General features: G+C 39.6%; 1 protein-coding gene across 8 annotated transcripts in view; it reads right to left on the reverse strand.

The window, feature by feature from the left end:
* The window catches only part of ARID1B (AT-rich interaction domain 1B), a 402,254-nt gene that overhangs the window by 277,215 nt on the left and 107,193 nt on the right, over positions 1 to 17,846 (reverse strand). For all 8 annotated transcript variants that reach the window (XM_024214019.2, XM_024214024.2, XM_024214022.2 and 5 more), the window contains one exon: positions 7,578 to 7,688. In XM_024214019.2, the coding sequence (XP_024069787.2) occupies positions 7,578 to 7,688 (111 nt within the window). The remainder of the gene's footprint in view (positions 1 to 7,577; positions 7,689 to 17,846) is intronic.

A 17,846-nucleotide genomic window follows, 5' to 3' on the forward strand; every position in this document is an offset into this window, starting at 1 on the left:
TACTCAGATTGTAAGCTCTCTGGAATAGGGACTATCTTTTTCTTCTGGGTTTGTACAGTGCCTAACACAATGGGGTCCTGGTCCATGACTAAGGCTCCTAGGCACTATGATGGGTACAAATAAATAAATAAACAAGCAAACAAACAAAGAATAGGTGGCGGTGGAGGAGGAAGAAAAGGGAATCTACTATCTGACTTCTGATATTGCTGGTCAGAATGAGTTACTGGATTTAATCAGTGTTCTGAGGCTGAGGCCATCCTTTAGAATGGTTGATACTCATCAGTAAGGGAGTCGTTCCACAGAACATGCTGTTACAAAAATACTTGTGGTAGAAATAAAAGAAAAAAAAACTATAACAGTGTCTCAGGTATTTCCCGCAATACTATTCCAATGAGTAATATCCTTTTGTCTTATTGTTCTATACAGTGATCTGAGTGTGCACACAGGAATAAACAGACGTAGGCCATGGTAAAAATATGTCAGCCATAGTAAAAAAAATCTGCTTCCTACACAAAACTTACATGTAATCAAAGAGAGGAGGAAAACATGTACAATCACACAAATTGTGGCCAGGATTGTCAAAAATCGAAGTCCAAAATTAAGTTCCTAAGTCCATACTTAGGAACCTAAGTGTCTTGATATTGAGAGGAACTGAGCACATGCATGCAACTCCCATTGACTTCCATGGGAACTACTGGATGCTCAGCACATTCTGAAAAATCACTTACAGAACTTAATTTTAGGCTTCCATTTTTGAAAATGTCCTAAATAAATAAAGGTCATTATGGCATTAAGCTTTAACTATCCCCGAGTTCTAATCATGGCTCTGAAATAGCCTCCCTCTAGGGGCTTGACAGTTCACTTAACTTTTCCGTGTCTAAGTTTTCCCAAGTGTTAAATGGGAATAACAATTTACCTGTCACAGAGGGTTGTTGTGAGGATACTTTTTAAAGTGCCTTGAAAATATAATATGCTAAAGAACTGTTTATATTGTTTTACACTGTTCTGGTACTAAAAGCTGTTTTCCATACTTGTAGAGCAGGCATAACATTGCATTTTAAATATTTAAAATAAACATGGCCAGTCCATCAAATAAAAGCAAGCATCCCTGAAAAGCATGGAAAACAAATGAATCACTAATAACAGAATAAAGGAGCTAAGAGATCTTATCTACATTTGAGTGTTATGATTATTTTACCAGCAAGAATACTTACTTGAAGAATAAATGTTCCAGTTTTATGGGCGAGATGTACCCTTTTGCAGAGGGCTTGCTCAGGGTTACTCATACATAAATTTAAAAATCATTTACATACAACTGCAGGACTTAAACTGAATTTAAAGGGGGGCCAGGATTTCAGCCTTTATTAGAAACGAGTGATTACAGTATGTGCTGAACCAAATTCATCCCTAGTATAACATCATTGACTTCAATGGAATTGTGCCCACTCACACCAGAGCCCAGTATGCTGACCTATACAGTCATGCAAACAAATGTATGTATACAGAATCCATATTAGAATCAGCACCTAAATATGGTGATAGGTGCTTTAGAAACACAGGAAGACAGACAAGATTTTATTTATTTATAGATATATGTGTGCACATGTGTGCATATAAACATGTTCTATCTTTATTATGTGAAATGGAAGAGGAAGAAGAAAATAAAAAGGCAACAAAGTTCAATTGGGGATTAAAATAACTTTTTTTTAAGTAGCACCTTCAAACTTTTCAACCTGATGTATAGTGGCAGGGAAAAGCATTTGAGAAAGCTTAGTCACTTCTTTGTAGCTTAAAGCTTTTTTCCCTTTATTCCAGGCTTAAACAGAGTTCAGTGGGGCATCAAACTGCCTCAGTTTTAAATTACAGTCTGTACTTTAAAATAGAATGCATGCACGACATGTTCCTGAAGCTAGAGGGTGGGAGTGTTATTCACTGAAAATTGAAGGCTTGTTGAGTCAATAATCTTCTTTCACAGAGTAACAATTTTCAGCTAAAATTTCTTGACCCAAACAAAGGAAAACAAGATCATTCAGTTATTTTATAACACTGCAGGAGAAAGCAAAAGGAGAGTGGGGGAAAGACACCACTCTCATCCCTCACTGTGTAAAAACAATGGAAAATTTCATTCACAAGTATTATATACTCCTATTTCCCCCCTTTCTTGGATTTAACATATTTCCAAATAGTTATTTTCAGCTCAAGAGATGAATAAAAGTAAATAACCAGAGGCTACAATTGCTACCATGCACTATCCATGTATTTATCAGCCACAGGCTACATTTACCTTCTATTACCAAGAACCAGTTTACTGACCTTTCTTCAAATCAGCAATAACATTCTGAGTTTTCTTAACGGCACTTGAATTTTTATTAGGTTTTCTTTTTTTTCTTTTTCTTTTGGTTTGTTTACTTGCAAAGTATCCATCTGGACTACCAAATAAGAGAGTCTCTATCACCACCTTTCCCTTACTGCTGCTGATTTCCCCTTTCCCTACACATCTGTAGCCTATCTACCCTAATAATAATTATTTGTATTACGGTAGCACCCAGAGGCCCTGATCCCACCGCACGAAGCCCTGCATAACTATAATCAAAAAGCTTACCATGTACGAAATGAGAGGAGATCATTATTATCCAGTCTCAATTACATATCCAAAATAGCACAGGAAATGATTTGTCTGGTCTATGCAAGACTTCAGTCATTTCCAATACTTATTCAGGAGAAACCTTTTGCTGAAAAAGATTTTCAGTGGTGGTTCTACTTCCTAGTGTAGACAAGACACTTGATTGCCATTACTGCACTAGATATTTCTTCCCATCAGATAAGCATCTACTTGAAACACTGCTCCATGGTCCAAACCCATCTAACTTTGCATTTAAGTCGCACCATTCACTATATTACCTATGCAGAGAATCTTGGAAATCTAGTTTTCCCAATAATAGGACCAGTTCAAAAATACATAGTATGCAAAGGAATAACTGCTCAGCATTTTAAATGCCCCTTTGTGTAATACACAAAATACCAGAAACATTAAGTGGTAAACAAAACCACAGAGGAGTAATTTTTGTGTTGTTGTCCATACTGTCAAATTTAATAAAACAAGGCCCAATTTTACTCGGGAGCTGGGACCTCTGTAAAAGTTTGTGCACCCAAACTTAAACATGATTCAAAGATCAGAATATCACACAAAGTACAGACATCATTCTAATTTCATGGTTCATTACTATTTTTATTTGTTCATAAAATTGTTGAGCATCCATTAAAAAAGACCCAATAAAGATATTAGATTTTAGGATTAACCTGAGAAAACGGAAGTTAAAGGCAGAGAAGATCTAGTACAGCATTTATTCCATTGCACAGCAAATGATGAATATCATCTTTCCACACGCACCCCAAAGGAAATATCTGATATTAAACTGATTCTAGATCTGATCTTAGCTAAAAGACTAAGAAGAAATGTGTTAGGAGGCAGCTTGCTGTACAGTACAGGTTAGTGGCCCACTGAGCTTTGGAATGAGCTATGAGGGAAGCTATATAGTTTCTTCTAGGGACCTAGTATAGAGCAGGGGACTTGAAGCTAGTGTAGGAGAAACTTGTATTCTAAGACAGGGTGATCTTGGTAGAGTCACTTGACCTTGTACTCAGCCAACCAAGCTGGAAACTGGACAAAAATAGGACCTTAGTGAAAAATAAGATACTGCAGAGAACTTTCTGAGAACTTTCCTGTGGAAATCAATTAAAAATTAATCACAAATAATAAATGAAACTCCCCATTTCACCCCCCTCATCCTAGCTACCTCATCAGCTGTGAAAGTTTATGAAATGACACACAACACACGCAGAGAGTCTATAGCTAATCTAAGCTCTTTTACTGCCTACAACAACCACTTTGCTGATGTATCATTAGGGAGCCTTATCTGCAAAGCCAGCAGAAAGGTTTTTTTACCTTTCCAGCAATCACAGAACTGTGTATCTTTTGCCACTATTCCTTAACTTTAAAGAAATCTCCTCCGTAATAGCTGTTCTCCAGACGTTTTCATCCAGGGTTCTCCCCCCTCCTCTCCCTCTGCCTAATAGGGAACAGTTTCCATTTATTACTTCCTTTCCTTCACAGAGAACCAAATACCCAGGTTTTCTCAAAAGCCTGGCATTTCCTTCCAATTGTGACCAAAACAAAAGTGCTGGAAGTACTATTCTACGCAACATTTCACTTGGACTCTTAGTGACTCCACACGGTCAAAACCCTCTAGGGCAAACCCTCCAGATAGTTGAACATTTAAGAGAAGGAAGGGGAACTTCGTATAGCACCTGATGGGCCATTAGGAGTAGCCAATAAAACTATATTTTGTTTGTAGACATTTGTTACCAACCCACATTACAAATTTGTCTGCTTTGAACTTTATGGGGACATTCATACCAGGACTTTTATATACAATGTGTGAAGGAAATGGAACAACTATTGACCTGTTTAGCAGTGCTTACTACGACACTAACCTGTTGGAAAACTTCCAAAAGGATGACACAAATCAGCTTTCAGAGCTGCAGAAGGTGGTTAATTCCTCTTGAAATCCATCAAAGCGGAAGCCTTTTACCAGTGCCAGGGAAAACCATCCAACATTTATTATTTGGTTTCTTTGTTCTTTTAGTGTATAAGTTTGCTACGTAACTTAGAGCGAGCAGTTATGATGTCATCTAACACCCTTAAGAAGTAAACTAGGTAAATTGTATACTGTATAGGACCATCATGAACTAAAACATAACCAAATTTTATTATTAAAAGCACAGCAACCTTGGCATCATTTGAGACTAAAATAGTCCATGGAAACTTATTGACTACCCTCAAGAACAGCATTACAAAACAGATTTTAAAAATAGTACTCCAAAGATATATTTAATGGCCCCAAAATGACTCCCGAGCACCCAGTTTTAAACTAGAGGAATTTGGGGAATATTACACCAGAGATGCTGATCACAGGTTTTGGTAGCTAGACAAAAACTGGATACAAAACTTTACTGTTCAAGTAAGGGGTGGGGGAAGCTGGTGCGGGTGGAATAATATGTTCAGTCAATTCTTACCCCCAGAAAGAACCACGTTACAGTATTTACCACTCCAGCATCCTTTGGACACTGATCTTTCCTATTCCAAGTAATATATGGGCTAGTGTCATTTTGATCCCAACACAATCTCAGAAGGACAAGTATTTTTTAATAATACAAGAATGATTTTCTTTCTGAGATTAAGAAGGTGGCGGATGGTTCATTCACAAAATAGGAAAAAATGTGTGTACATATGCAGGGTTGCTTTTGTTTTTAAAAGGAATGAAAAGAGAAAAGATCTTCCACTCCATGCTAGTCCCCCTCTTCCACCCTTTTAAAATAGTAGGATTTTTGAGTGGATGAAGCAGACTTGGGATTTTTATCAAAGTTTTTTAGTGGTGAATTCAATGAATTATGACTAAGTCACAAATTTAAAGCTACGGGGCCAAAAAATTTATGATTCAATTAGAACACCATCAACTCACAGTTAGAATAATAATGAACTACTGAATATACCGAACACTTAGTGACGGATAATATCCGATACTCTTCTCATACCTTGGTGATGGTGGGGAGGGCTTATAAAAGTAGGACAGATGCTGAAATTTTAAAGAGCCTGCATGTAACAAAACTGTAACCAAATTATTAGACCATTATGTGGTTGGTAACTCCTTACACTGTGTGGGATAGGGAGACATAATCAACTACAGAGAGGGGGAAAGGGCCTGCCCACATCAAAGTTTTTAAATATGTTTAACTGTTGCCAAAACAGTTCATGTCCACACTATTTGCTATGTATAACTGACTGTCAACAACCATTTCTGAGTTAGTCTCAAAAACGGTTTACTGGAAAAATGCTGAAACTAAAACCAGTTCAAAAGTAAGTGGACAGCGCTGTTTAAACCAATTTTCACAGCTCCTCTACAAAGCACACATATATCTAAGTGTATAAAACCAGGTGGAAGGAATTTATGGCATACATACTGCTAGTCACTGTCCTATGTTTTAAAAATGGAACTTTAAAAGCTCTAAAAATATGCTGATTACATAGTCTTTTCTTTAACACGGGCTTCAAAACATCTGTAGACAGGACAGATAGATAGGTGATTTGAACAATAGAAAAACCTACAAGGAGGGGAGAGACTTAGCTTGATCAACCTACCAAGTGGAGTTGTCACAACATGAAACAATTTTATGATAATTTTCTAGTTCTGAATATTTGATTGATTGGCTGCAAATTCTTCCTATGCTTTTAGGAATGGATGGTAGCATCATATGTCATTGGAAAAATGCAGTAAGTTCTTGGATTTTTCACATATAACTTCAGTGTCTAGATAAGTTAAGCATACTTAATTTACCTGCTCTTCGAATGGGTCCCTCCACTAATTTAAAACGATTATATGCCCACTGAACTGTAGGAGATCTCTTGGAAATATCCTACAGTTCAATGCAACCGTATTCACAGCCACAAATCACTTGGTTTAACCAATGTGCCTCTTCTAACCTAAAAATATTTAAACTGGTTTAAGTTTGTGTGGGCACATGAAGCTGATTTACTTCTTATAAAACAACCAGAGGTAAATGGGAACACAGCCAAAACATATTTTGCATCTTACAGCTGGCATTTATCAGGACACTGAAGACCTCCATATGCAGATAGCCCTGATGTCTCCGCTAAGTATCAATTTATCGGTGTTAGTTTGTTTTTTTCAATTATGCATAAAGCTAATACAACTAGGCAAGGTTAATTTAACATGATCATCTAGCACAAAAACTCAAGTGATAATAACCAGACCAATATAAAGTGTTACTATAATTCTGATTAATATAATTCTTTAGACTGTTCCAATAGACTAAAACAGAATTAACTTGTGAAAAGATGTGTCCAGTATTTCTGCAAGTGTCTCATACTATGCTGACAACTAATGAACTGTGTTTGGGGTTTGGAGGGAATAACTCATGGCAGTGTTGCTTCCTTACTTATGCCTACAAGGTCTTTGAAATAAAATCAAAACATATTTCAGGGGAGAAAACCCTCAAAGGAGGAGTCAGGAGTTAAAAAGACCCTGAAAAATTCTCTTGTATATGACTGCAAAACCAAAAAAGCTAAGAAGGAGCGATACTCTTTCCTCTCCACGCACAGACAAATCTGGGTACAAATATGTGAATCAGCTACAGTCCTGAACCAGTTCAAGCTATGAGCACGAACACACACACAATATCTGAATCTTACACTGACAGAATAAACTATATTTAATATGGCAAACTGTGTGATGGACACTAAACAAATTAATACCAAATTAACTATCTGACTAAAAGATTTCCTCTAAGGGATACGGGATTACCCTAGATAATATATTGATCATTCACTGTAATCAGTTTTCATTATGCTTTTAAAACAAATGTGGTACTAAAATTGTTATATATTTGTCATCCCAAAATTTCATCCACATATCATAGCGACAATAAGATCTTTATAAAATATTTTTCATTTTAAAATAATGTACTACTATTCTACAACTGGCACATTAATTTCTTACTGGTAAGCTTGATGGTCTTTCTTGTTGTATTAGGTTTAAGTCTTCATGGTTAGGCTTTCCTGAGGCTATAGGGGGTTGGGATCTGGTTCCATAGCCTTCCTGAGACATGTCCTGCAAAAACAAAATTATAAAAACACTATGGTTATTCATATGACACAACAGTCCAGCTAAACCCATGTGAAGGAAAGGTGAAGAGATAACAGTTGACTTCTGATCTGTTGTTTTTTTTTTTTAATCAAAATTTTGTATTAGACAAACCTTATTTTTCAGTGGAATCATCAGGTCCTACTGGGTGCCATTATGACTTTAATGTTTTATAAAGAAATAAGAATGACAGAGTCTAAACAGAGTTGTGTGTCCATTTGTGTTCCTCTGGTACAGGTTAAAATAACCAATTAAATACTTTTTTTTGAGAGGTTGGAGAGATTAAGAAGCCAAAATATTCTCCAGATGATCAAATATTGAGAGCAAATCTTTTGTTGAAATACTGAACCAGTTGGAAGATCTTACAATATTGGATCTGAGAATGCTATATAATCACACTACGTAATCAGACTCCACCACCATCCCAACAAAGCTTTCAAACATAAGCTGTCAACCCATAAAACCCTCTCTGCAATTGTGCGATATATATATACACACACATCTACACACACACACACACTTTCCAGAAAAGAACTAGAGTTGATCAAAGGTACATCTATGTCTATATCAGCAACTTACGTGAAAACGCACAAGCCTAAGCAGTGTTACATAATGGCATAAGATCACTTACACCACGTAGAAAAAATACTCTCTAGATGCAGAGATAATCTTAGCCACTATACTTTAGGTTACCAACTTCTACACATAAAGTCAAGGAGGAGGACAGAATGTGAAATGCTTATTTTAGCATGTATAACTGGCAGGAAAAGTTGAAGAACCAGTTTCTGATTGTGCAGGAAAAAAGTATCACACCTTAAAGGTTTTTCTGTTTTGTTTCATTTCATCTTCAGTTTTTTTATTTCTCCCCAATTTGTACAACAGATTGCTGGCTTAAGTTGTTTTTGTTTCCCATCTTTCAATTTTGATAAATACCTAAAAGAACAATTATTTTTAAAGGCTACATTTTTTGGCTTGAAAGTGTATCTCAAGATTCTCTCCACCCCACCCCCACCCGTACTCTAAAAAATTACACTCCTGCTACTTATAAAGGACTATTCCTATAGCTAAGATTCCCTAGTCCAACAGCAGTTATTGACAATAGAGTGACACCACAAAAATTAGCTTGCAGAGCAGTAGTTTTCTGCCCCTGCTCTAATGAAAGTCTGACACAGGGAAATATGTGAACAACCACACTGTTTTCACCCAGCCATCTCTGTCATTTTGAGCTGTACTGCAAAAATGTTAACGAAGAAGAAATAAGATCAAGACAAAATTTAACAAGATTTAGAAACAAAAGCTAACAAAACTGATAGTAGTACGTAAACCAACAATAAACTGGTCTAACCATCATAAGCATGTTTCAAGTAAAATCAAGGAACACTTAAAAGGCTAGCACTTCAATCTGGTTACCAGCAGAGGGTAACAATTAGGTTTACGGGTGACAAAGGCTGATGGCTGAATCATTATTATCTACTGTGACACACACCCCCTCCTGCTTTTTCCCCTCCCAGATTTCCACTTGTCACACAGCTCTCCTGCTGTGTAGACCAGCAGGTTCCTGTGGATTAACAGCGAGGTTTAAAATCAACAAATGGCACAAGTCCTCCATTCAGCAGCCTTCACCCTGTTACAAAGGAGCATAAAGGTGCAGGACAGCTTCACAATAGGCAAACAAATGAGCAAACCTCTGCTTTCCTTTTTGTTTAAGCACACACACAGTCACACACTATTTGTGGTCACTGCACAGGCGTCCGTAATAAACCCGGTTTAGAAAACAGTAGCAACAGTGGATTTGAACTGTGCATTCAGCATTCTATTTCCTTTTCATTCTCCCTTTACAGCCAACAAACAAGAACCACTTTAAAAAAAAAAATCACTGAGGAAGATAAATGGGATATTCAATTTAGCAGACATCATCTCAGAAATAAAGTTATTCTTCATTCCAAACCGACACTGCTGCATTAGGACAATTTTCCTGGGAAATGAAAGATGTTTTATGGTTTGAAAAATCAAATAAGAGTTATTAACCCCTTATGAAATACCAAGCATGGCTGTGCCCACATGTTTGCCGGGTCTTATTTAAAAACTCATTTCCTACTAAAATTTCCTGGGGGGAGGCAACATGTGTTTTCATGAGAAGCACAGAAGGACAAATTGAATCAGTTCTTGGTTATTCATTTGGAGACTGTCCATGGGCTGTCTTTCCAGACTGAATTGACAGCCCTGTAGTCTTAAATGCACTATTTAGCCACAGATTATCTTAACAGGCAGCAGGAGAGCAAGCTTCCCTATAATGGCCCACCAGTGCTCTTCCATTCTGATCTTGGAGAGACTAAGGGTGGGAGGAAAGACCAGCAGGTAAGACACAGAAGTGGATACTGTAGACAAGCGTGCCAATTTAGATGTGGACACCTGTGCATTCTGAACAGGACTGAGACCACCTATTCATTTCATGTAAAGTCATTACACAGTAACGTCTTTTGTCACTGGCAATTTGGGAAGCAGCGACCTAGAGGTGAAAGACTATTATTGTTTGCAGTGTTGTTGTAGCCATGTTGGTCCCAGGACATCAGAGAGACAAGGTGGGTGAGGTAATATCTTTTACTGGACCAAATTCTATTGGTTGGGAGACAAACTTTCAAACTTACACAGAGCTCTTTGAAGAGCAGCTCCGTGTAAGCTCATCCAAGAAAAGGTATTACCTCATCCACCTTGTCTCTTTATGTTATTATCAGCTTTCTATGAATTTCAGACAAAGTGGTCTCTTTACTTTTTTTAAAAAGTATTTGTTTTAAAGTTATGACAGTGGAAACCTGGAGAAATAATTTAATACACAAATTTACCAAGGTGTTGGCTTTATAAACAAAGGAAAGAGCTCAATATCATTCTTTCCCTGAACAGGAGGGATGAGATCACTGTTCCCTCTTACAGCAAAATATTTTAATGCACAGAACACACAACGATTCTACTAGGTTTCTGCAGATAAAGACATGATAAGGAAAGGTATATTCAAAGAGGATAGTGTGTCATGTCACTACAGATGCATATGGAATTGTAGTTTTCATTTTCAGTTCTGAGAGTGAGGAATCTTTAAGATTCCTGATAATTTTTTCCATCTTTTCACTCACACAATTGTAGCCACTAACAACTTCAGCTTTCTAAACAAAGCTTAGGGTTTTTATTAATCACAGCAAAATATAATGGTGTAGCATGTGTGCATGCTACAGAGAGAAGGGCTTACTTTAAAATAGCAGGCTAAAAGTTTCCATTCACTGAAACCTTTCTAATTCTGGAAGAAATCCAGTGGCTGCTACAGCAGGAACTGTCAGCAAAATCCTAAAGTAACTCTGAAAGTTGAGCTTCTCCATAAGACTTTAGGAAAGGCACCAGGCCAAGCCATCAAATTGTCAGGTGTATGCACCAAAAGTGGATGAGATTTTGATTTTTTTTAAAATATACAGCTTAGTTTGTTTGTGTTGGAACTATTTTTTTTATTAGTGAAATGCACATTATACAAGTCACATCAAAAGAGCATTTATTCAGTAAAAGGTAGATAAATGTTGAAGATGACAGATAACAGAGTGAGCCTATACATACAAGTGAAAAATCACACATCTGGGGATGTAGCTCAGAAAGCAGTTAATACATACAACTATTACATTTAGATAGCAGTGGTACCAAAATACACTTTACTAACACAATCAGGTACGGTTGTGTACCTAGGAAGCCATCCCCCTCAACATATCGCAGTACACTAATTAAAATCTCATTCAAAGAAATTGTTTACCCCGCCCAGTAAAAGTTAATTAATTTATATGGCCAAAAAAACAAATACTCTCAGGGATGCATGTGCATGTGATAGATTCTCTCTCTCTCGGTTTTCTGTAAATTTATACCATTTAGTAAGATAGATCATATAGATTATTCATGTTGTCATTACTTGTCTGAAAGACCTTTGTTCCACAACAATACAGCATGAGCTCTCTTAACGTATATCTGTAGAGCAAACGTTGTGTACGGGGCTAGCCTACCTGAGATAGCAGAGATATCAAAGAGCAGTGAAGACAATACAGCGCAGGCTTCAGAGCAGACTAGTATGCTGTACCCAGGAAATCTGCGCTGAGGTCTTCACTGCACTGTCTTCACTGCTACGGTTATCCACACTAGCTGAATTTAAACTAGATTAGGTAGGCTAGCCCATGCACAGCTTTTGCAGTGTAGACATACTGTGTAGTCAGTGGAGTAAATGGATTTTAAAAAAATGAAAACATGACATTGTGTAACTGGACCTCGCTCAAAGCGATCTGTTCACACCTACATGGGACACTTTTCTTGTTTTCTGTATCTGAATTAATGCAGTACTGGTTTGCTCGAAGCTTTTAGTTGTAATTCACTCCTCCCTACGTAGTTCTATAGAAGGAGAGAGAGGTTAATTATTAAACAGCTTAAATTATTTTTATTTTAAAATAATGAAAGTATGGTGGAGTCATTAATCTGAGGGAAAACCCTATTAAAAGAAAAGGTGGGTCAGAAAGAAAAAGAAACATCACCTAGATTTCCTTTCCTTTCTATTGCAGTAAATTGTAGAGGGATAACTTAAAGCCACACTGATTCCTATGAAGATAAGCAGGACAGTGGCTGAATAAAAGGCCATAGAAGTGGCCACTTAAAAGAAATATTATAGAAAGCTTCCATTTTATAACCTCATTACGAACAATTTCAGTTTATGTCCTGGATTCAGTTGGCTCATCCTTAAAAGATTTCAAATGTATCTTAAAGTCTTCAATTCAACAGTGATGTGCCAACAATAAAATGAAAGCAAAGGTAAAAATCTGTCCCCGATCACCTCCAGAATGGAGGTCAGGACCCAGCGAAACAGTCAGAGGAGGAGTATACAGCTCTACTATACAGAATTATTTCACTCAGCTCTGAAGGGACTCCATGCAACAGAATCAGAGCAGGTGATATGTTAGCAGTTCATTGTGATCACTGCTTTAGATATTAATTCATAAAATTTTGTACAACAAAGCATGCAATGTTACTAATACACATATGCAAACAGATCCCATCTCTCCATTTTCCAACTCAAGAATGACAGATTCACCTGCCAGACCCAGCTTTCACCAGAGGACTGCCAACGTGTTACCACAACACCATCAGAGTAGTAGAGTGGGCAAGGCAACACTCAAAGAAAAATGACATGCTAACACCTTTATAGTCCCAGCAAAAGGGAGTTAAAAGTAATATACCACGTGAGAATATGGAAGACAAACTAAATCCCAAATGTAGTTTATCTTTCCATTATACCACACTGATAGTATTTTACTCTTACAAGCAGTTTCTGAATCTCATGCACCAAGCCAGACTGATGGGTTGCAACGCTAACCAATGAGTGCAAAGAAGCAGTATCAGTGTTATAACACCACAGAAATTTGGAACTGAAAAGATCCTCTCATTTCTTCCTCTGTCTGCTTTTCCCAGATGAAACTTCCACAGTATTCAGACACAGAGGACAACAAACCAGGAACAAACCAGAAACACACCACAGAACCTATTAACTAACAATCTCTTTTAAAAAGCAAGGATGGGGAATGGGAAGAGAAAGAGAAAGGCAGAAAACTATGCTGCTACTGCAAGAATGCATTTCAAAACAGGACAAAGTGGATTTTCCAAATTGGTGTATCAGAGGCAAAACTAACTTTAAATTACTTTCCATAATCTGGCATCCACCAATCTGGAGCAATCTCTAAAAGCACTCAGAGAACAGAAATGGTTTAAAGTCATTGATTACAGTATGGCCAAATGCTATAACCTCAGAAGCAGAGGTATTCCACCTAAAGTGCTTGAGAGAGTGCCAAAATTACCAAACTGAAGCCTTCCAAATTCTCACACAAGAGCCCAGTCACTGGTCCTTTAAGGGCTCAGCCCCACCCAAGTTGATGCTGTGAGGCCAGGGTTCAGGTCATAGCCTGAAGATCACTCCTGGTCTTCATAAAATCCAACCAGTAGCCCACTTGCGCTGCACGGACTAGGTAGGCTCCTACAGGAGTCCCTGGGTCAGGGGAAAGAACCCGGATCATATATGCCTCAGGTGAATGGCTTGTAGAGTCTAATCCTGCAGGGAGCAAGCTAGAAAGGGGCAGAGATGCTTGCCTAGAATACTAAGCAGATGGCCTGTGGATCGTGTGGATAGGATACTGCAGAAGACCCTAGGTCAAGGAGGAAAGAACAAGATTGATATACTGAACTAGTGTTAATTTGAAGCAATAAACTGAAGACCTCAAGAAAAAGGGACTGGAATCCTACGTCTTGAGAATCCTATGCTCTTTGGTGCACAGACCAATACGCTGCCTACTTATGGGTCACAGAGAAGAGGGGATTGTAAGCAGGTGGGCTTTCATCGTAGAGGAAAATGCCTGATTGAGTTTGGGTAGATTGGCCCAGCATCTATCCATCATCTAGAGTGTAAATAAAAGCTATAGTCTGCAATGTACTACATGTTGGCTACTAAAGCAGTAACTCCACTTCACCCCTCAAACATGTGTGCACCTAAAGAACTGGGTGGACCCTTCTGATGGTTAAAGTGAGTGAACCTCTTTATAGCAAAAAAAAAAAAAAAAAAAAGTGGAGACAAGAGCAGCAGCTACTGTGATGGTCAGCACTGAATTTCCTGCTTCAGCTGCACCTCAATAGTCTGATGACTGAATGCTACCAGAAATTCTTTAACGTTTACATATTAACATGCTCAAACCCTGTACCATCAAACCCCCTTAAGGCATTCAGGACTTACTAGAAGAGTCAGCCAATCCTACTTCATTGGAAAATGCCTCTGTAGTAGCAGTTTTATACAAAGGGTGGGGCACTAAAATCCTCCCATCTCCTAGCTCTATTTGTTTGGACAGAGCAGTGTCTTGCCAAATAGCAGGTGATTTTAATCAGCTAGATATTTTTCCAGGACATGGCCATTTTTCACAGACAATTCTAGTCCATTTGTTCTACACCAGGCGTGGGCAAACTTTTTGGCCTGAGGGCCTCATCGGGTTTCAGAAACTGTATGGAGGGCTGGTTAGGGGAGGCTGTGCCTCCCCAAAGAGGCAGGCGTGGCCCGGCCCCCGCCCCCATCCTCCCCCCGCTTCTCATCCCCGACAACCCCCCTCCCCGGGACTCCTGCCCCATCCAACCCCCCTATTCCCTGATAGCCCCCCCAGAACCCCTGCCCCATCCACTGCCCCAATCCCTGTCCCTTGACCACCCCTGACTGCCCCCCGCTGCCCCATCCAATCCCTCCTCTCATTCCTGACTGCTCCCCCCTCTCCCCGGGACCACTGCCCCATCCACCCACCCCTTCTCGCTGACCGCCCCCGGAACCCCTGACTGCCCCCCTCCACCCCATCCAACCCCCCCTCCTTCCTGACTGCCCCCTGGGACCCATGCACCCATCCAACCCCCCCGTTCCCCGCCCTCAGACCGCCCCCTGACCACCACCTCGAATTCCCCTGCCCTCTATCCAACCCCACCTGCTCCCTGCCCCCTTACCGCACTGCCTGGAGCACCGGTAGCTGGCGGCACTACAGCCACACCACCCGGCTGGAGCCAGCCACGCCACCACGCAGCACAGAGCACCAGGTCCGGGCCGGGCTCTGCAGCTGTGCTGCCTGGCAAGAGGTCGCAGCCTGCTGCCCAGAGCATTGCGCCGGCGGCACGGCGAGCTGAGGCTGCAGGGGAGGGAGAACAGCAGGGGAGGGGCTGGGGGCTAACCTCCTGGGGCAGGAGCTCAGCGGCCGGGCAGGAGGGTCCCGCGGGCCGTAGTTTGCCCACCTCTGTTCCACACAGATACGGCCTCCAGGATCAGTTCTAAGCCAGCACTGCAGAAGCAGTTTAAAGATAAAATTTGCTCTCTTAAGTTCTTATTTTGTTGCTCTATTTCTTTTTATTCCATGAATCGAAAAGGTCAGCAATAACTAATCTGATCAGAAACAAGGCATTTTCTGTTGGTCTTTTTTCTGTCACACCTTTCCAATGTGTGATACAAGTAGAGAGAAGAAGTGTGCAAGTTTGGTACTCACATCAAAACATATTGGGAATGGACAGGGCCTCATTACACAGGCTGAATACACACCCACCAAAACCTAATTTATAGACAAAAGAAGGATTTCTCAAACGAGAGTGGTCTCTTGGCTAAATCCACAGATAAGGATTTGGAGTCTGAATGAAGAGGTGACAAAGAACTTCAAGGGGAGAGCCTGGAAGCACAAGCATAATTTGGGGGGGGGAATTGTCATAATGCACATCTCATTCCAGGTGGACCATCCTACATTTTTTAATGGCTTCCCAGGCTTTTCCCAAAGCCCTACAAGGTTGGCAGCCTGACCACACTTTCAGTTTCTCCACCCTCTATTTCCATTTCCTGACCGTTCTTTGACACAGACAAGTACCATACCAATACAAATTATAACCTGCCGTTTTTACACATCTAATAGGTCTACTCTCGTTTGTAACAAATCGTAATATTAAATTACTCCCTTCGCATCCTCTCCCAACTCCACTCTTCAGAAAAATTTTGGAGGAAACCTTTCCTTCTCTGACACATCTGAGACTAAAAGCTAGGCTGCACTATTTTCAACAGTTCCAGCTTAAAAAAAAAAAATCAAAATATCTGAATGTGGCAGGATTAAAAACCTGCTGCTTCTTTAAGATTTCTTGCTGCACGAGCAGTGAGTTTGTGCATCTCAGTGCTCCAGACGGCAGAATCCTCTGTCAGTCTGCCAGCCACCAGCAGAAGAGTATCTCTGAAGCATGGGGCTTACTCACGTAAATGAGGTCATAGCAATGCCCCAAGCTTACAGTCAAGCTGAAACCCTGAAGATAGCTTACTGAATAAAGAAAAAACTGCACCAAGAGCAGCTGCTTCCTCTAGGCTAATCAAACTAGGTACCAAAGGATGGTACTTCCTCACTTGAGACTGGGAAATACTTTGTCTGCATTTTCTCAGTGGCACCTTCCTTAGTGAACTATATAGGAGAGGGAAGCCTCACTGTTGTCTAAAGCCACACTGTTGTCTAAAGGACTTCATAAAGGCTCACGAAAAGCTGCAGTTGTATTTTGGGAGGGGAACCTCCCCCCAAAACAAAGTCACTGAGAATAAGGCAATTGTGAGGATTTTTGTTTCTTTACACACACAAAACAGAATGGTACAGACATTAAAGAAATAGCACAGGGGAAAGCTCCCCAATTCCATTCTTTATTACTCCACAACACATCTTCTAAGGAAGTGGAATATGGTATATCCGCTACACCGTGCCAGGATAATCACTGAATAAGGCAGTGAGGTTTTCTGCAGGATTCATACAAGTCTGTGAATATATATTAGCTTTGGTCAAGAAGGCTGTTTACTGCTCAATGCTATTTGATGTAATTTAATTGGGGGGTTGGGAGGGGTCTGGTATCTCAGTTTTTGGGCCACTGAAGAAGAAGGTGCATTACCATTATCATCTCTTACGGTACAACGAATGAAGTCACACAGTTACTGCTGCATACGAATACTTTAATCCAGCCATCAACCAAGCTAGGAGATGTTTTCGTTCAGGACAGTGAAATAGAGAGCAATTAACTTAAAGGGAAAAAAATTATCCAGCTGCAGAAGCATTTTTAATACACTGTATAAATAATACCTTAAGCCAGAAAAAGCGCATTGGTTCTTTGATCTTTGAAGCTAAGGGTCTATTACAGGAGTGAGTAGGTGAGATTCTGTGGCCTAAGATGTGTAGGAGGTTAGACTAGATAATCATGATGTTCCCTTCTGGCTTTAAAGTCCATGAGTCTAAGACAGAGGTAGTCAATAGGCGGACCATGGACCAAATCCAGACTGTAACATGCTTTTGAATGGACTGTGAAATCTTTTTATTTTCTTATTATTGATATTTTTTTTGTATAATTTTCTCTGTAGTCTGGACCTTGACTATACATTGACCAAGAGATTTGGACCTTGACACAAAATAATTGATTACCCTTGGTCTACGAGTTCTTCACCACCACAACCACCACCACCACCTCCTTTATATTTTCAAAGTAAAGCATTTTAGATCATTGGGGGAAAGAGAGATGTGGTGTGGTGTTTGAGGAGTT

The sequence above is a fragment of the Terrapene carolina genome, unplaced genomic scaffold, assembly GCF_002925995.2.
Source record: "Terrapene carolina triunguis isolate 2854851 unplaced genomic scaffold, T_m_triunguis-2.0 Scaffold85, whole genome shotgun sequence".
Taxonomy (NCBI): Eukaryota; Metazoa; Chordata; order Testudines; family Emydidae; genus Terrapene; species Terrapene triunguis.